The sequence below is a fragment of the Sturnus vulgaris genome, chromosome 1, assembly GCF_052056855.1.
Source record: "Sturnus vulgaris isolate bStuVul1 chromosome 1, bStuVul1.hap1, whole genome shotgun sequence".
In the NCBI taxonomy this organism is placed as follows: domain Eukaryota; kingdom Metazoa; phylum Chordata; class Aves; order Passeriformes; family Sturnidae; genus Sturnus; species Sturnus vulgaris.
In genome coordinates this window covers 143,423,483-143,443,929 of record NC_142243.1, presented here as the reverse complement: position 1 = coordinate 143,443,929, position 20,447 = coordinate 143,423,483, and the positions used below count along the sequence as shown (strand labels likewise).

Here is a 20,447-nt window from a genome sequence, read left to right as displayed (position 1 = left end):
TGTTGTCTCTCTATGCAATTAATTTTCCTGTTTTTGTTTGGACTCCTGAACTAAAAAAAAAGAGTCAGAAAAAGATAATACTTTTGGGATACTTAGAATAGAATATAGGATTCATAAGGATTTGTATTTGATGGATTTATTATGCTGTGATGGCTATCCATATAGGCTCCAGTATTAGCTTGAATCAGTGGTGGTTCAGTTATCTTTTAGTATCTTTTAGTACTACATGAAATAATGAAACATTAAAAAAATCCCTGCTTAAAGTGATTCCTGTTCTTGGAAAATACATTTCTGTCTATAGCTTATGTTTCCAAATGTAATCTTCGAGAAAATTTCTTTCTAGTGATAGCAGCAGTGACTCCTCATTCTTTGCCAGTAACATTTATTCACAAAAAGATACGTATCTTCTTTCTCTTCACATTCTCTTATTCTCCCTATTCCAAAAAGTAAATCCTACCCCCACTTGCCCTGTTTACATCCCTTACTCATCTGGGAACCCAATACCACGTCCTTCTCTGCCTAATGCTCCTTCAGTTCACCACTCTTGTGTTGGCTAGAAGTGTGGATGCTGCAGAGAACGGCAGAACTGGATGGAGGTCTGTTGTAAGAGTTCGCTGCTGTCTGCAGCAGAAATTGCACATGTTGTTCCCCATATGTCCATACTAAACTAAAGGTGTCCATGTAGAATTGAGAGGTGCTACTGTCACAGACTCCAGTTCTGCCCTTTTTCTAACGTATTGCCACTATATGGAAGTGTCTAAGTTGATACGTACCAATAAATCTCAATACATGAAAACATTTGGAATATCTTTAACACTGGGTTACAGACAGGCATCAGTTTCCATTTCCTGTGCTTCAGCTGACATGATTTGATGCATGTTGACTTTTGGGTGACGGTGACAAGCATCCTGCCTTGAAGTGTACTTGTTAACCTGGGCATGGCATCACACAAGTTCAGACTCAGTGCAGAGCTTGGGCCAGACATAAATATTTATTTATTTATTTATATCTATATTTAGTACATTATATTTATTTGTGTATGCGTGTGCCTGTAGTTGTTTTACATTGCGTGAAATGCTGATCACATTTCTTTCTTTTGGTCAAAGATGATTTATTTATTGAATATTTCTACTCTGGTTATAATGTAGTTCAGCACTGTTGGGGATTAGCCCCCTATTCAGCCCCTGAACAAGTATAAACTACCAATTTCTAATGTTTTATTATTGTTTGTCTTTTGAAGTACATCCATGATTTTAAAATACTTCTCCCTTTGTAAACAAGCTTATTAGGAGGTATGACTTGAACAATATTAAAAGCTTTCCTGTCTTCTTTAAATAATTTCTCTGCTCTTCAAAATTATGCTAACTTCTGTATGTTGTTGTTAGGAGTTAGATCAAATCGTGGCATACGAACTGAAGACTGGAGGAGTTTTACTGCATCCAATATTCGGAGGAGGAAAAGAGAAAGACAAGTATGTTTATTTAAGCTGCAAGTCATTGCAGGGTATGTTTTTATGGGGCCATTAATGTATGCCTTGGGTGTGTGGTTAGCACAAGGCCAAAGGCTGAAGATCTCGAGCTGCCCAAGGCATGTATTACCGGTCTCATAAAGTACGTCTTGAGTATATTGTAATACCTGTTGTTTTATTTTTTCTTTTAATTTGAATCTCAAAGGAAATTAAGTATAATGAGTGTTTTTAATGCTGTTACGAAACTGCTTTTCAGTAAGAGGGTAAGAGAGAACATAGAGCCAGAATTTTGACATGAGCTATTTTTGGAATAGTTAGTAATTTTCAGGCTTTTTTATGGTATCATCAGTTTTATATTTCTTTGCCCTTTTTTCTTTCTGCTCTCAGATATCACTTTGTAGTCTTAGACTGAGATGTCTTATTATATTGAGGGTAGAAAAGTATTAGATCAGTAATCTGTGGAGTACTATTAGTTACCAATGTGAACTGGCTGGGTTTTTATTTTCCCTATAGTTTTGGCTTCAGTATGTCTAGCTTAGAATGATTCCTCTTCCCTCTCTTGTAATATTCCAGTACTACCCACTGAGTAATACTAAACACTGGAGGTAGAAAAATATTGCTACATGTCAGATCAGTAAGTTGATATGGGTTTCAGTGACAAGCTTTTGCTGGGTTTTTCTTTTCTTGCATAAATTGATCCTCTTTGTAACACAGCCTCACAAGGAGCTGCTTTTTGAAACACAAGCAGCATGTGCACAATTGCAAGGTTGAGCCTGTGCAGGTAGACAATTACTTCTGTTCTTTACTGCAGCAGAAGCCCCTGTATATGAAAATACAAGCAAAATTGCCTATAACAGTGTTTCTTCTGCATTTGATTGTGTGCAAATCCAGATTTTGTTCATTTAAAGGTAGAACTCTGGATATAGAACTGAATAAATTATGAAAATCACTAAGTTCACAGTAATAAGGTCAGATGAAACTAGAGATAAGGGGCACATTTTTAATGAAGGAAATTCACTGAAATCAAAATCTCTGTTATTTTATTAGTTTCACTATATTTTGTCTAGATTTGGACACAGATAATTGACAAAATCTTGTCCTAATGCTCTTAAAGTTGTGTTTCCTTGCTGTGATATATTGTTGGAAACTGTTTCTACAGTTATTTTACTACTTCATTGTATTACAGTTCGTTAGTAATAACCACAGCATCACTTAAACATGAATTACAACTTGTTGTTCTTTGTAGATTGTGGAGTTCCCTTGTATGTAAATTATATGTTCCTGGCTCTGGGAGATAATCTGTATTTAAGGAAAGTATTTTCATACTGGGGCCTAGAACGTTTTTCTCCATTATATTCTACGCATTTCATTTCTTTCTTTGGCTTGTTATGATACAGATTCCTGACGAATGTATTTGCAGCACAGCAGTTCCAATTAATAATAATATGAAGAAAATTTGTGTTAAGTAATGATCTCAATTTTCAGCTAAACTGGGAGTAAAATATCATAATGAATCATCAAGGGAAAAAAAACCAAAAAACCAACTTCTTTCAGACACATGAATTAATTTGTGTGCAAAACAAAGGTCTCAGATTCTTCCTGTTTATGTCTGGTGTAGCACGAACACGGCGCTCCAGAGTGCTTATTCTAAAAGACAAAATCCCAGAGCCTGGGGCAATGAAGGGAAGAAAACTGCAGATTAACTGCTGTATGGATGAAAGCTTCAGAATAGAGCTTTGTGTGTAACCTTTTCGTTTTGTGTCCTCCTCTCTCAGACTGTGCTCTCTTTGATTGTGCTGCTGCCACCCTACTGTAAAAATTTAAAACTTCTGGAAATTTATATAGATATATTTTGTATGGAAGAAGCTTACTAACCATGTTTGCATTGAATGACTGGACTGTGTTCAAGAGCATGAGCAGTATAAAATTCTGTGGAAAAACTGGCTCACTTTCTATTTCAACAAAGGTTCTAGGTCCATACTGGTAATTTTAACACTGTTTTGGTGCCAGTTCAGTAAGAGCTGTGGAATATAATGATTGAAGAAAAGTATAATCTGAAGAAATGTATTAATATTGAATGTCAATTTAAATATATATATATATATATATATATAAAAATATGCAAACTTGTCTCAGCTTGTTTTGCAGTTAAATCTATCTGTACCAAAATCAATCAAACTTAGTAAATTTAAAAAGGGATTTTGGGATTGTGGGTCCTGGCTCGGTTGTAATTTGCAAGAAAAGAATTTTGCAAAAGTCAATCAGCTGTATAATTTGAAGTTGGATAAACCGTTTTTATCCTGAGACCAAGTTATTATATAATGTCTGAGCCACAGCCTCAATTTCCTACTCGAATTTCAATTCTTTCATGGTTGCTAATTCTTCCCTACCTTAGAATAGAGAAGTACCCAGAATAACAGGAGAATTCTGATAAGGGGAACTTGAGCAACTGCTTATCAATTACAAAAAAGGACTTAAACTATGTACTTTTCTTTCACCAAATTACTGTACCTAAGAAGGATAATACTTGCTTAAATTTAGAAATACTTCTCTTTTTGTGTCTTCTTAAGACGTTTAAACAGATACTCATGAGCAAAGTCAAGTCCCAGTAAATGGAAGGATGGAAAAGTTACTAAGGTATTGCAGCTACCTTGGTTCTTGCCATCAGAAATATTGAGGGCTGCAGATAAGGAGCTAAGTTCTGGTACTGTCTTCCTGGAACACTTGCTTGCAAACCTCAGCAAACCTGGTTTCTTCAGATGTTTGTTATTCATTCATGGAGATCTCAAATGTCCTGTGAAAAATACTGAAAGAAAAAACATAGCAAAGCAACATGCAGTTGCCACAGACCCGTTCATCACTAAAATGAAGTCATACTGTTAATAAATTCTACTTCTCAAATAAGTGTCTCCTTAAAAGGACACAAAAAAGTCCTTTTTTTCTCAAGGATTAAATATTACCTGCCTAGTGTTCTTTGACATGTTACCTAATTTAGAAGATACCAAGTTTGCCAAAATAATGAAAGATAAAATTGTTAACTAAAATAAAAGGAAAGAAATTCTTTAGACTCATCACATGAAAGTTTTCTGTGAATGGTAAAACTTCTACTTTTCTTGAATTGCAACAATTATTTATTTAAATGCAAAATATTTACTGTGTACAGTCATTCTTAAATGGAAGTGGAGCAGGAAGATTGCTGATTCATAAGTAATTTCCAGACTCAGTCACAGGTTCCTTGCTCAGTTTGGTGGTGCTTCCACTATCTCTACAGCACTGCACAGCAGCTGTCATGTGCCATTGATCTCTGTACAGTGCTTGCTGGATGCCAGGTACATACACCCTTGTTATCTCTCTACAAGTGACTAGTCTTTTTAAGTGTGCCATAATTTGTAACTAAACCAGTACAAGAAATCCTAAGTAATTGTTGGTGCAGCTCTAAGCTTGGTTGCTGGGGTACATTTTAAGTTTCAATAAAACGCAGCATATATGTTGTTTTATGGTTTTGTTTTTTTCCAGCCCTGCTTCACATTTACATTTTTCAATCAAGCACCCTCATACTCTGTCCTGGGAATATTACACTATGTTCCAGTGTAAAGCACATCTTGTTATGAGACTGATTGAAAACAGAATTAGCATGGAGTTCATGTTACAGGTAAGTATTTAGATGATTATGTGGAATATAAAAAACTCTTTGTCTTCAATTGCATTTCTCTTCATTAAATAGAGTTCAGAGAAGAACAGAACAGGTCATCCTAAGATTCCATTTGTAGTTTCAGTTTTAGTAGGACTGAACAAACATTGGTAGTTTGGGTTAGGATAAGGTTAGCTGTTATTCTTATGGCGTAACTTACAATACTTTTTATATGCTGCATATTCTCTTTAATCTTAAGGTGTTTCATTGGTTTGGGTTATTTTGATTTGTTGTTAACACTGAGAGCATTTTTCACTGTCCATGACTGGTATTGCTGTGAGCTAATCTAATGAAATTATAAATAATGACAATAATGAAAATCCAGCTCTCTCATTATACAAAGTGTTCAGTGCTAGATGAAACTTAGATGCTTATATTAGAAGAAGCATTTGAATAGAAGATTGTAATTTTATTCTGAAGTACTGAACTTCTGCACAACTGTCATTTCTCTTCTTCACTAATTATCTTTTATGACATACCGTAGAAAGATTAGTGTGCTACAAATAAAGAGTTAAAAAATGAGTGATATTTTCATATCAGCTTCAGGTTTTTGGGGGGTTGGGGTTTTGTTTCCTTGGTTTGGGGTTATTTTTAAGGAAAACATGTATGTTGTTGTGCTAGAGCTATTATAGATAGTTGTCAGGTTGAAAATACTGCAGAGAATCTGATGAATGTTTAATTTCTGAAAAAGAAGATAAAGTCAGTGATTTCTTTTACTGTAGATAATTTTTGAAAGTTGATGATCTTTTAATGGATTTTATATGTGCATATATATGTATGTGTAACTTGGAGGAAGATACATTTGGACTGAAAATTGCTAATATGGTCAAGCAAATAATTTCCAATAATGTCTTTATTTTGAAAACGTTTTTTTAAAGGCAGTTATCAGAAAGTAAGTTTATAGGCCTTTAGTTGCAATTGACCTGAAACTAAACAGAAAAGCTTATTTTATATAGAAATATTTAGGGAAAGTAATAACTTTTTATCATTTTAGGTTTTCAACAAGTTGTTGAGTCTGGCCAGTACTGCTTCATCTCAGAAGTTCCAGTCACACATGTGGAGTCAGATGTTGGTTTCCACATCTGGGTTTTTGAAATCTATCTCAAATGTCTCAGGCAAAGACATCCAACCTTTAATAAAGCAGTGGGTGTATCCTTTTTATTCTTGGTCTGGATGGTTAATATGGAGAATGAATTTGCTTTTTTAATTTGCACTATCAAAGGAATGTGAAAAAGGGTATGAAATGTCCTTGCATAAAACAGTTAAGTACATTATTCTGTGAATTACATATATATTTGAGCCACAAGTTCACAGTCTTTTCATAGTCCTTTGAACTATGCTGGCTTTTTTACATGTTCTTTACTAGAAGGGATTTCATTATTTTAAGTTTTCTTTTGAAAGAAGCACAGGAACTCTGCTGGAATTTAAGGCCAAATTATACTAAAAGGATTCCAGAGGACACTGCCCATAGAAATATGCTGAAGTCGGACATGGAAAATGCTATAGTCTGGTGAATTTTAATATGTAATTTCCAGTAAATCACCATGAAATAAGTAACCTAAAGCACAGACTATTAGTTTACAATATACTTCAGTAGCTTGGTGGATTGTGCTAATAGCACAATTTCAGGTAAAATAAACTTCTGTGTATTGATTCTCCAAATTCAGGTGATATTTGTCAAGAAACAGGATTTCTTATTTTGAATTGATGTGAGGGGAAATTTGAAGTGGCTCCATTTAACAGGTTTAATTGTTAGTTTTATTTAATGTGACTCCAGGCTAGAATTGTACGTGACTGCAGCAAAAACATACCTTACTGTTGTAGCAGACAACAAAAGTAGGTATTTAATTTCAGCTGAGTTAACAACGTTCATGCATCTCAGTATCTTAACTAAAAAGCACTGTATAATTAGTATTTATAGAGTAATTTGAGAGGTTAGTATTTTATTTGCATCAGAAGTGTTCTAAAGTATAAATACACATTATTCTAATTTCCTTACTTTGCTGTGCCAAGCACTTAAGAAAAATAGGAGCTCTGTATTCACACTGCAGCTGCACCTAAATGTCAGCATTGCTGTCTGAGCTGGGTGAATCTTAACTACATCTGTTCTGTAAGGAAGAAAGAATTGTAACTCACATATTTGGGGATTTTTTCACCTTCTCCATACTTCGGCCCAAGGTTGATCCTCTTAACTATAACTTGTATTTAATCCTATGATTGCAACCTCCCTACCATGCTTCAAACACTGCTATTCCTATGAAAATGGATTTTCCACCTTGTAAGATCACAGCAGGTCTTTATGTTGCTTGGGAGGAGATCTTACAGCTATTGACTAGTGCTGTCTTATGCCATTTAAAAGGGCTGTGTTGATGCTGAGTGTAAACCTTGTGCTGAAGAAACCACTAAAAATGTCTTAAATTGTACCTGTTGACAAAGTCCCAGAGCTTCATGGAGGCAGCCTCCATGAACAGAACCAATCTGAGGTATTTAGCCAAATGGCCAAATTTTGGGAGGAAAGTTAATAACCCCTGTACAGTAAGAAGTGTCTTTCAATATGGAAACTCTTCCCTTAAATGTTCCTCCCTTGCTTTTGTCTCATATTGTCAGAGACTTGTGAGAGTGTGCATTAGACTAAAATGATTCAATTTAGTGTTTACTATAAGTAAAGTGTAGTAATGGCTGTCATACAGAAATGAATTGTGAAATTAGTCACAGGAGAAGTTGTCTTGAAGAAATCTTTGTCTGGGCAAAAATTTAGAGTGAGATTGTTACTTTTGTCATTCATGTATATTCTCGTATATGTGAACTCATATACACACATGTGAATGCTCACATGACTCAGTTTGAAAAACTGCAATAAAATAATGGAGTTAAATGTAGTGTGGGTAGAAAACAGAAACTAATGTCTACATTTTCCCCTTAGTTTTATTTAACCAAAATACGTAGTAAAACCATATTGAAATTACTGAAGTCTTATACAATTACTTTTTCTGAGAGCATGCCAAGGACATTGGATGTGGTGGAGTCCAGAACAGTTTTTCATAATGAATTTCTTCATACCAGGTAGTTTTCATTGCACTTCAGTTTTTCTCATGTCTCAGAGACATGATTGGGCATTAAAGAACTATTTAAAGAAAAACAATTTAAAGAACGTAGACCCCCAGATTTTCATGAATGAACATGAGTGATTTAATTTCCAGATTTTCTTGGAATGGGAAGTTCTAGGAATAAAGAAACATGAAGCAAGTGTTAAGAACTGAGAATTATGGCTTTTTATAATTATTGCATTGTTCACTAGAATTCCTATACTGCTTTTTAGAGATCAGAGTGGAGTGGTAAAATTTTATGGTAGCTTTGCATTTAATAGAAAACGGAATGTATTGGAATTGGAAATAAAACAAGATTACACATCTCCTGGGACTCAGAAATACGTGGTAAGATCCATTTTCCTTATTTTACCTACATGTTCAAGTATGATGTATACATTTATAATAAGTTCAATGATAGTAACAAAATCTTGTGAACTTGAAGGGTCCTCTTAAAGTGACAGTGCAAGAACTTGATGGCTCATTCAACCATACATTGCAGATTGAAGAAAACAGTCTTAAGCATGATATACCTTGCCATTCTAAAAGCAGAAGGTAAGAGCTAAAATACCAACTGCAGGTATTTTTACTATGGATTTATGAAAACGTACAGGGCATTTGATGAGAAATACATGCTTCTTCTTAATTTTACTAAATAAGATTTACCTGTGATGTAAGTGGAAAATTTCTTACTGTTTAAGGACAGCAAGAAACCTTACACAGTTCTTAATTACTAGTTGTTTTGTAAAAGTTTTATGAAGACCTAATTTAGGTAAAATGAGTTGAATGAAGATTCTAATTAATCAAATTATTCAAAATGCCTTTGAATGGAACTCACAAGTTAGAGGGAAGACAAATGTAGGCCAGATGAGTGCCTCAAGTGAATAGAGTGCTGGGGCTGTTAGGTTAAACCTAAGGAACAAGAAAAGTAACATACTTCCCACATAGTCTCTCCATCTTCTAATGCATTTTAATAATTACTTTGAATTCTACTTCTCAAACTTCTGTGTTTATGTGTAATTGTAAAAGTGGTGGGAATAAAAATTGTAGAAATGGATGTATAGCTCAAGTATGTGAATATTTTTTGCTGGAGAGAGCATTATGTTTTTGTGTGGTGAAATACACAGAGTACTTACATAGTCTTAAACTTCATTTATAAACATATATTTGCCAGTCTGGTAAGTAATACTTTTTTTTTCCTCTTTTTTAATAGAAATAAGAAGAAAAAGATTCCACTGATGAATGGAGAAGAGGTGGACATGGACCTTTCTGCTATGGAGTAAGTTGGCTTGTTGGACTTTCTCAGTGTGAGTCTGAGTCACCTTCCCCTTATTTAAAGCATGCTATTTTGAAGGATTGGATAGTCAAGTTGTACTTTATTATATGACCGACAACTTTGAAGACTCTCCCACATTTCTCTGTCTTTACTAAGACTTTTCTGCTGTAGCTGGGAAAATGCTGGGGAAGTGTAAAAAGTAGGAGTTAACCAATATAATCAGATTTTATAAAATATCTTGGTCATGGTATGGTGATAATAAATTACTCGACCCTAGCACCTTCCAGTGATACCTTTCAGCTGAGTTTATAGGTAAAGTGTCAACAAGAGTTTGTTTGAAACAAAGTGAAATCAATTTTTGTTGGATCTTGATGAAAACCATTTTAACTGCCACTAATACACACAAGTTCCTGAAATCTGTAATTACAAAATAATTCCTCTAGATTTAAGATAATTGCAAAGTGCTTCACACTAACATTCATTTCAGTTGGAACTGTTAAGTTCTTTGGAAGCAAATTGTTGTTCAGTGTAAATACCTTCTTTACCCTCTTTGACTTGGAGCCAGTAGTGCCCTCAGAATCAGTGGAGGTGTTGGCACCTTGTTTTCTGGCTGAGGGAAGTAAATAATCTGCTCTTGAAAGCCAGTGATGTCTCTTTGAAGAAGGATAGATTGCTTGTCACCTTAAAAGTGTTGCAGATTCACATAAATTTAACCTCATCTAATACATGATGAGAAAAAACTTCGTAAGACATATTTACATTGAGCAAGTCATTGCTTTCATTTCCATATGACAGTTGACATATTAATAGTTTAACTATATTGAAGGGTAATTACCCTAAATATTTGTGAGTATTTTTGATCAGTTATGCTCAGGTCCCTCCTGCGCTATCCTGAGCTGAGACTTCAGTGATCTTAGAATGACCTTTGAACTGGGGTAGGATTTTATGCAAGACACTTGCACTTTATGTGATAACCTGATCTGTGGTGTGGTCATTCTGTTGTCCAGTTTGGACTCCTCTGCTCCAAGCATGTATGTTAATACACATTCTATTTTCTAAATCTTGTGTATACACTCTTTCACTTTTGTTTCTTCTCTAGCTACTAACTTGATGGTAATTCTCGTTTTTTACAAACATATACAGAAATACACATCACATTTATAATGATGCTCTTTTCATCAGTCCAAACTCTCTCCTAATGCCATGTTGGTATTTTGGTTTTGTGATTTTTATGTGAAAAAATGAGTAAGGGAATATACTGCATAATTTGTTCTTGTTGTTCCCATAAATTACTTCTGCAATCATGGTGCTGTGTGAGTACAAAAATGTAAAATGTTTGTTTCGGTGGAATACAACTGAGTTATTTTATCTGTAGGATAACTTTAATCCTGATTTTTATCATCATTTTCGTGGTTACCCTTCTCAGCTTTCAACATCATAGCATGTGAGTGGTTGTAAAGGAGTTTCATATCTATTGATTAAAAAAATAGTGATTTTCTTTCTTGGATTTTTTTTGTAGTCTTAACCTTTAGAAAGTGATAAAGTGCTTATCAGTTAGGAAAACTGTAGCATCTGAGCAAATAGAATTAAATATACTGAGATCATACAGTAGTTTACCATAAACAAAGATCTATAGGTTAAAAATGCTGTAACACTGTATTCATTTCGATGTATTAGAGGTTTGGATAGATTGCCCTGGGAGGCTATAGAATTACCATCCTAGGAGCAGGAGATAGGGGCAGGAGACTTTCAAAAGTCTAGGTTCTCTCTAACCTATATTTTGTTATGGTTCTTTGAATTTAAATACTTCACAAATAACTCATAACAAGTTAGAAGATCTTTATAATTTCCATAGTCTTGAAATTTTGTAAGCTACCAATGTTTTTTGTGTGTGTCTTAGTGCTGATTCGCCCTTGCTGTGGATAAGAATAGATCCCGATATGTCGGTTCTGAGGAAGGTGGAGTTTGAGCAGTCTGATTTCATGTGGCAGTACCAGCTGCGATATGAGAGAGATGTGGTGGCACAAGAAGAAGCCATTCTGGCACTGGAAAAGTTCCCTACTCCAGCATCCCGGCTGGCACTGACTGACATCCTGGAACAGGAACAATGTTTCTACCGGGTGAGAATGCTGGCCTGCTTCTGCCTTGCAAAGGTGAGGTTGTGTGCATGGGGGTAAGGGAGGAAATCCACTAGACTTTGTAAATGGCTGAAAATGGGTCAAAACTCATCACAGTTCCTAAACTGGCTTGATATTTAGCTTCTTAGATGTATTTGCCAAGTATTTTTAACATGACTGATTTGAAAGGAAAGTTGTATTATTTTAGTCTGTAAATGGAGACTGCAGAAGGCTTTCATAATTGTCAAAATTGAGATGTCAGACACGAAAACCACAAGGGATTTTTCCAGATTTCATTAAGTGGCAGAAATAAAAGACTTTTGTTTAATTTTTTTTTCAGAACCAAAGTATATTTTTTATTATTTTAGTGGGCAGTTCCTTGGCCAGTCTTTCGAGAACTCTGAAGTGCTGAAATTCGTCTTTTTTCTAAGTGGACCTCAGATTGCTACTCTATATCGTTTCAGATTGAATAGGGTCACAAAATAAACATCAAGTTGGGCTACAATTAAATATTAAAATGCCAAATAATTGCCTTGAAAAGGGGAGATTTTTTTTTCCTTAGACATAAAATTAGCATTAAGAATGAAAATTAGTAAACCCCTAATTTTACACCATGTGGGTAGAAACACAGAAGAAGAATTTTTAAAATGGCATAGTGGTGACTTTTATGGACAGGAAGACATATTGATTGACAATTTGTAGAGTTCAGATTATTGACATATAGCTTGCTTTTTGCTGTGTACCTGCTGGGAATAATTTAGTTCCCACACAGAAATAAAGCATTCAGCCATACTTTGAAAATCAAATCCAGTGTTTTTGAAAAACTATTTTAATATTATGGAACACTGATGTGAAACTGCCAGTGTATGTTCTAGTATTGGTGCTGCCAGTATCTGACTTAAAATATGTGCTTTTCATAACAAATTCACTTGGAATATCTAATAGTATATTTCCCCAGGTAAATATTAAAAGAGCAATTGTTGCAACATTAAATGCTATCGTTTTTCTATCTTTACTCTAACTTCTTAGGCAATTGGGCTGCAGATAATCATTGTTGGTTTTGTTCAGTTTTAATTGTATGGAAAATCTTGGGTCAAGGGTAAGGTGGTTGACTTGCAGAAAAGAAGATAATAAGGCAAGCAGAAAGTATGATTGTGACATTAAATCAAGGTGAAGGAGCATGGCAGGACAAAGTTGTAGATATGTTTATATGTAAGTTACCTGGGAGGAAAGTGTAATACATTTTATTACAGATTCCAGAATCAGGACATTAATAAGAATAATTTCCTATTGTCATTGAGTTTAATTTTCTCAGGTTGTAAATATTCTGGATTTGTATTCTTTATTGAAAAAAGCCAAGTCCCTTGTAATTATTCAGGTGGAGGGTTCTTTTTTGTTAATTTACAGTTTCTAGCTGGGTTGCAGTTACCGTTGTCAAATACTCTTGGTGTACTCATGTTGATACTGAGAAATAATACGTGACAATGCAATTATCAAACTGAATTTGCTACACTTTTTTGGTATACTTCATTGTAAAACAGGGCTTCATTCTCTCAACAGTGAAGTATCCAGGTGACATATTAAATCCTCATTCATAAACTAAGAGATGTGTGTGAACATGTGTGCATACACACTGTGCTGAGTCTTTCAGGACAAATAACACATACAGACAAAGGAGAAAATAATGTCACAATCTTAAGTCGTTAAGTACACAGGCTCATTTCCCAGTTCAGATCCATTGCAGTGTTGGTGATGTGTTACAAAGTTTGCAGTAGGAACAGTACTATCACAAACTTCTCCCTCCCAAATGTTCAGGAGTTTCATAGGTGTGCATGAGAGTCACACCTTAGGCTACATTTTTGTGCTGTATTGAATTGAATGTGCAGAAATGGAGTGTGCCTCCTGCCTTTTTAAGTAGGAATAATGCAAGACAGGTTCATTTGTGCTACTGTATGGGGAACGTGCAGTTACATTTTGTTCAGAATGTGTAATACCTCAGTAGAATAAGCAGAAAAATCAGATTCTGTCAGTAAAGAGAAATTCAGATGAGTCACACCACTTAAGACCAAAAAAATACTGAAAAGATGATGGCTTAATTACTATTGATTTTAATTGAGAATAGTTGTTTATCTACAGACTTTATGAACTTAAATGCTTACAATAAGATGTTAATATTTTAAAATGCACACCCTGATGTTAATGGAATAGTGAGTATCTTGTAAACATAGTACACTTCGATGTTTTGGGAATTGAATTTTATTGGACAGTGCTACATAAATTTCATATTTGTAGTTTTAATTTCTTTGTCATGGTTTCTAAGCAGTCTTTGGGATTAATCTTCCTCTGCAGGAAGAGTTATTGTAGCTTTCAGACAGAGCAGTACCTGCATCTTTAGTTCAAACACTTCAGTTACTGCAAGGGGAAGAGCAATTGCAGTATTTCCCTTCTCTGACTTTTCTTTGAAGCCTGGCTTAGTGGAAAATGGTTTTTAGTTATAAAGCCCTACTCTTCCACAAAAGCAATGGTGAAGTGGATTGCTGTGCATGTTCAGATAACTTCTTGCTTTTCCTTCACTCACTGCATATGTAATAGCCTTTGAAACAAGCTACATAATTTAGAAGGAAATCATCAAATTCAGGTTTTTCTTTGTAAGAACAGATTTTTCCTTTGTTTGTGGTGGGTCTGTAAGCATGGGAATTCCTGGTACATTGTAGGGTGCATTGGTCCCATTTGTGTGCACACACACATCAGGGAGATTATCCATCAGCAGGCACAGGTAGTTTTGTCTGCAGGCTTTCACTGCTCCATACGGCAAATGTGTGAAACCCAGAATGCTGGGAAGGCACAAAAAGCAGTTTTGTCTTTTTGGAACCTTAACTGTCTTACACCAAAGCAGACTGTAACAATAAATTGTTCTCAGTGCACAACCTTTTAGTAAATGACAATTAAAGTTAGAGGGAACTGCCTTGTCTTTGACTTTAGGGGTGGTCTTTTATTCTTAGGGTGGCCGAGGCCTGTTTTAAAGTCTAGGCTGAGGTTACTGGCAGGGTGAATTTGGAAAGTCGGTATTGCAAAATCCCCTTCCATCACTGGCTTCCATAGAGTCAGAGAACTTGGCTTATGAAACACAGAATTTTCATCTGAAATATATAACAGAGAAAATAATTAAGAGCAGAAGTTTATCGTGGAAGGATAGTCAGTTGCAGATGTCTTCCAAGTGGAACCATTTTATAAAACCTACCTTTAATGTAGATAAGATATATTGGGAATGACAGTGAAAACTTAGCTAATATAAGATAATACACTCATGAAAGTAAGTAACTATTTAAAGTAGAGAATGTTCTTGGCAATTACTCTTTTTGATTATGGGAAATGTGTATTTTTCTACAGCCAAGCTAAACTTGCAGTGGTCATGTTAATAAGATTTCCCTTCCCCCCCTACTTATTCAGATTGCAAATTCCATGGTAAGTACGTGGACAGGACCACCAGCCATGAAGTCACTCTTTACCCGAATGTTTTGTTGTAAGACTTGTCCAAACATTGTGAAGACCAACAACTTCATGAACTTTCAGAGCTACTTTCTTCAGAAGGTAAAATTTATTTTTCCCAATAAATGTTTTAAAAGAATTGTAAAAAATACAGAAATATTCCTACAATTGACAATTGCAGGAACATGGATAGCACAAACCTGATTTACTTTTCAATAAAAATCAAAGTAAAGAATTCTTTCTCATATGGCTTCAGTTTATTCCATCTTATTAAAAAATCAATTAACATTTCTTAGCTGTTTTTTTCTGAGTAGCTGAAGTTAAATTAGCAGTTTATTCAGGAGAATGGAGAATTATGTGTTATTATATAATTATTTGCAGTTATTTGTAAGCTCATTCTTAAACAGGACTGTAAGGAAGATACTAATTTTATATTTTAGGTGAATTCAGCAACTGCCTTCATTCTTTATTAGCAGTTACACTGCAAATAAAATTATATAACTTAAATTGATGGGCTTTTTTATTTAAGACATTGCATAATCCTTCTTGCCCTCTTCTTTCTGTTATCAATGTCACATATTGCCACTGTTTACTTAGGTGTTAACAGTTTTTTTTTTCTGTAACCTACAGTTTTTGGTTGTTCATTGGATAATGAAGTTAATTACAATATTTTTCTCTCAAGATTCGCTTGACTGAGTGATTGAGTACTTATTTCATAGATTTCATATTACTGATTTTATAGAAGACTCAAGTTTTGGGAATTTTTACTCTGTCCAAAAGTGCTTCATCCTTCATGTCATTTTTGGACCTTCTTTTTGTATTTTTCTGCTTTTTTGGTCATTGTCCATTCTTTGCCACAAAATCTTACATTTTTCTCCCTTTTTAATCCTGTGTGCCAAGTTTGTAGATCTAGAGTAAGATTCTTAAATCTGTGTTGAGCGGAGCCTAGAGATCTGCTTAGCTCATTCTAAAATAAATACCTAATCAGAGTAACAGCTGTCTGACTAATAATTCTTCAGGCTTCACTGATCCTTTTGGATCTATATGTCTCAGTGAAAGTGGAAGCTTTGGCATTGTGTTCACATGGAAACACTCAAATTCAGTGTCTATCTCAAAATAAATCCCATCATCATTTTCTCTGTCTCACTGTATTTCATTTGATACCTTTTGACTTGAGAGTCTGTTTTTTTATTTTTTTTAATGTCTGTATTGTCACTAACTACTGAGCAATAACTACATAGTTTATTTGATCTGAAAATTGTATAGTATGTGGTCTGACTTTCAAAAAGTATGTAAATACAGCTTTTCAGATACCTGCTGTTGTAAATTTGTTAATTGCTGATTTTCAGGATGTACCACTTTTCAGGGTGTAGCTATCATTTCAATAATGTAAAGAGTGTTATTAATTAATTTTATTACACAGACTATGCCTGTTGCTATGGCCCTTCTGAGAGATGTTCACAACCTTTGTCCCAAGGAGGTTTTAATGTTTATTTTGGATTTGATCAAGTATAACGACAACAGGAAGAATAAGGTACTGTGTTTATTTTAATCTCTTACTGATTTTTTTAATGAAAAAAAGTTTTAGTTAGTACACTGCATGGTGTTTGATGCTACTGCTGCAAATACCTAGCTCAGAGTTGATGCAAAGGTTATGCAGTAAATGTTAGAGAATGTTGTGTAGCTGACATTTCTATGGCGGCACTTGGGTGTTTCAAAGCTCTCTGTGCTTGTTGTTGCTAAGGACCTGCTTGTCTTCATTTGCACACATACTTTTCTTGTTTTACTCTTTTTCATTCAAAAGACCCAAGCCTTTTGAGAAAATGTAGCATGAGAAGTTAAGCACTCTTTTTTTGATGTTTATTTCACCTTGAGAGGAGTATTTGAAAGAGCAAGGAAAGGAAATAATCTTTTTTTAACACTGTACAGGACTCTGAAATCCTGTGTTCTGAGTATCAGTTCTAGCTCACAGAACTGGATTGTCTTCGTCTGGTTAAATAACAGGTGAACCATAGGTTTATGTTGTCTATCACTGAACTGAACCATCTAAGTTGGAAATGTTGTCACCCCAAGTTCCTTCCCAAACAGACCACTTCTGAGGATGATTAAATGACCTTTAAAATCCTCAGATGATACAGAATTCCATCTCTATAGCTAGGAGCTTAGCATAATCTTCCCAGTTAAGTATCCAGAGTGAAGTGGAACCAGTCTGATGTGTCTTAAACTTCATTTTTTCTTGTGTGTAGAACACATACTGTAACAAGTAAGGATGATGGATAGGGAGAGGTAGAGAGTTGGACACAAGAATGCAAGCATCAGTAGTCACAGAAAAGGGTGACGTGCTCACATCATCTTACCACTGAGGGAGAGGTTCAGCCCCACCTTTCCATGTGTCCCTTCTACACGTGTTTGACATCATCTGCTGGATCTGACAGATGTTGGGTTTGTTTAGATTAAAGTAACTAATACTCAAATCCAGTACTTATTTCTGCTTTTTGTGAATTTTATTTTTATACGTTTTGTTGCCTGCTAACACAACCAACAGATGCAAAAGACAGCATAATGGAAGGGCTGAAACTATGAGCCCTAGGTAAGAGGGGTGGATGAAGAAGTAAGGTTTTCTTTACTAAGCAGCGGTGAGCTTATTAGTTCGCTTCAGAAGCTCATTAAGTTGCTGGCTGGATTAATGGTACAATTTTCAGAACCATTTTTTTCCTGTTTTCCTTTTTTATGCAGTTCCTCCCATGGTCTTGGTTTTAAGATCTATTCTCTAACAGGGCTTTAGCATTTCTTAGCTTTGAAAGGATATATATAGTTACATTTTCTTGTGTTAAATATTGGTTTTATCTAGTTTTCAGACAATTACTATCGTGCTGAGCTGATTGATGCCCTAGCCAACTCTGTGACTCCTGCAGTCAGCGTGAACAATGAAGTTCGAACACTGGATAACTTAAATCCTGATGTACGACTTATTCTTGAGGAAATCACACGTTTTCTGAATATGGAGAAGCTTCTTCCCAGTTACAGACATACTATCACAGTCAGGTATGGTTTAATGACACTACATTTCTCGGGTTTTATGGACCTTTTTGTACTTAGCTTGTATGTATTAATCTTAAATGTCAAATTCCTTTCAAATTTCAAAAGCTGATAATGCAAGTTTGTCTTGGTTGCTTTACTTTCCAGCATTAATTTCTGTCAATGTAGACCTTTAGTAACAGTCATAATTTGATCATCCCATGCCTCTTTAAGAAGAGCATTTATGAAAGTTTTGCCTTGTAACAATAACTGTAGGGCATGCAATATCATCTGAGCTGTGTTTCTCTAAGTTATCATGTCTCTGTTGAAACCAAGCAATGGATTTGACAGGGTGGAAAATTTTGTGTTTCTGCCTAATTCAGGAATAATAAGAGCTGTATGTTCATGCTGTGAAAGTAATTGTAACATATCAATCATATTAATCATGTTAATGGTTCAGAAAATTTGCATTACTTGATTTGGAAGAAAGTTTATTTTTCTTGGCTGGTATTCCATAAAGCTGATGTAAATGTTCTTCTTGTACCATTTCTAGCTGTTTAAAAGCTATTCGAGTTCTTCAGAAGAATGGTCATGTCCCCAGTGATCCTGCTCTCTTCAAGTCGTACGCAGAATACGGGCACTTCGTCGATGTCCGAATAGCAGCTCTGGAAGCTGTTGTTGATTATACAAAAGGTACTTTTTTTCCAAGTGTTTTGACATTTTCTAACAATTCTCATACAAATGTAATGCTTACCTCATAAGTATTGGTTTAAAATAGCGTCCACCAGAAGAGCTTGGGGTGGTGATGGGTGTATTAATAAGAAACTGAGATTTATATTATGGTTTTGTCCCAGCAAGCACAAGTGTTTATGGAGATGTGTTGAGCATTGTTTCTCAGTGCTTTGCAAATTGAATCAGATACCTATGTCTTGAAATAATGAGTGGCAGTAAGGGGATTTGGTAATTTGTCTTTAAGACTTTTGTGACTTTAATTTAGTTGATTTCAGCCATAACTGTTAGTCAGAGTCATCGACTTTGCTTTACCTTCTTCCTAATACCTGAATTGTGCTTTTTGCATGCATATTGTGGTTATAAATTTTGGAAACTTAGATTATTGTAGAGATATTTTGGCTAATTCTGTTTTGCCATTCCTTATGCATAGCTTATGTTTGTGAGATCTTTACATTCTTTTAATATTGCTTTTATCCTAGTTGACTATTGTAGGTCCATGAAAAAACCAACCCTGGACAGTTTCTTAATGTTCTGTGGTTGATACTTAATCCTGACAGATTTCTAATGGCAGTTAGACATTACAGCTTCAGTGATTTGCATTACACAAAGTTAATTTAGTATTATATTATCCTTTCCATTTATTTGGGTTAGTCTTTGCTTGTTCAGCAGATTTGTAATACTTTTGTTTTTGGAGGTTGATATCTTTCAAAGTGACCAAATCCTTCAATTCTTCCTCTGTAGCAGGCTGGTAGATCTAGATTTCTAATTATTCTGTGTCAGATTTAGTGGGCTTGTTTTGTTTTCAGGGTAAAGGAGAGTTTCCTTTGCTTGTTACATGAATAATTGTTTTCTCCTTTTCTTAAAGGGCTGTATTACTTTGACATTAGTCCTGTTATTCTATCCAGAGACTTCTCAAACTAGATAAGCAGTGAAAGGTTTTAAGGCAATTGCAATCTTTGAGTGAATGCATTTGGTGAAACTTAGGCATCTAGTCACAGACTGAAACCAGGCTGTCATTCTGAACAGCTGATAACTGTGAGGGAGGCTGTGCACTGCACACAGACCACTTGGTGACCCTGTGAGTGATGCACACAGTGATTCTGGAATTCAGAACTGTGCTAGTGCTATGCATATCGCTCTCCAGTGGGCTAATTGCTTTTTTCCATCCTTCATAGAACGTTAGTGGAGATACTTGCTGGAGAATAGAAAGCTTACTCATCAGCTCTTTTCCTTTAGAATAATCTCCTCACTAATTCATCCGACCCTGTGGAAACTGATAGAAATAATGTTTTGTCGTAAAATTCTTGACCTGTTATGGATGGTAGTGTTTGTACTACAAAGTAATAGAGTACATCTTTACAACAGCTTATCAAAAGAAGTGTTGTTGTATAAATGAGATTATACTGTAAGATGCTTGAAACCTACAGGAGGCTAAAACTTGAATGGTGAAAAGTAATAGGTTATTTGAAATCAGTGGTTGAGCTGAACAGAGTTTTTGACTGAGCTCACTGTGAGATCTGATAATGACAGACTAGAATACTGCTGTACCTAACTGCCTTGCCCCTTGCCA

The 20,447-nt window shown here is 35.1% G+C and overlaps 1 protein-coding gene across 4 annotated transcripts in view; it reads left to right on the top strand.

The window, feature by feature from the left end:
* Nucleotides 1-20,447, top strand: part of TAF2 (TATA-box binding protein associated factor 2) — a 59,568-nt gene that overhangs the window by 16,309 nt on the left and 22,812 nt on the right. For all 4 annotated transcript variants that reach the window (XM_088178713.1, XM_088178704.1, XM_088178709.1 and 1 more), the window contains exons 10-20: nt 1,386-1,471; nt 4,985-5,120; nt 6,154-6,308; nt 8,479-8,593; nt 8,691-8,800; nt 9,459-9,524; nt 11,422-11,674; nt 15,089-15,229; nt 16,551-16,661; nt 17,979-18,172; nt 18,699-18,838. In XM_088178713.1, coding sequence (XP_088034839.1) covers nt 1,386-1,471; nt 4,985-5,120; nt 6,154-6,308; nt 8,479-8,593; nt 8,691-8,800; nt 9,459-9,524; nt 11,422-11,674; nt 15,089-15,229; nt 16,551-16,661; nt 17,979-18,172; nt 18,699-18,838 — 1,507 coding nt within the window. The remainder of the gene's footprint in view (nt 1-1,385; nt 1,472-4,984; nt 5,121-6,153; nt 6,309-8,478; nt 8,594-8,690; nt 8,801-9,458; nt 9,525-11,421; nt 11,675-15,088; nt 15,230-16,550; nt 16,662-17,978; nt 18,173-18,698; nt 18,839-20,447) is intronic.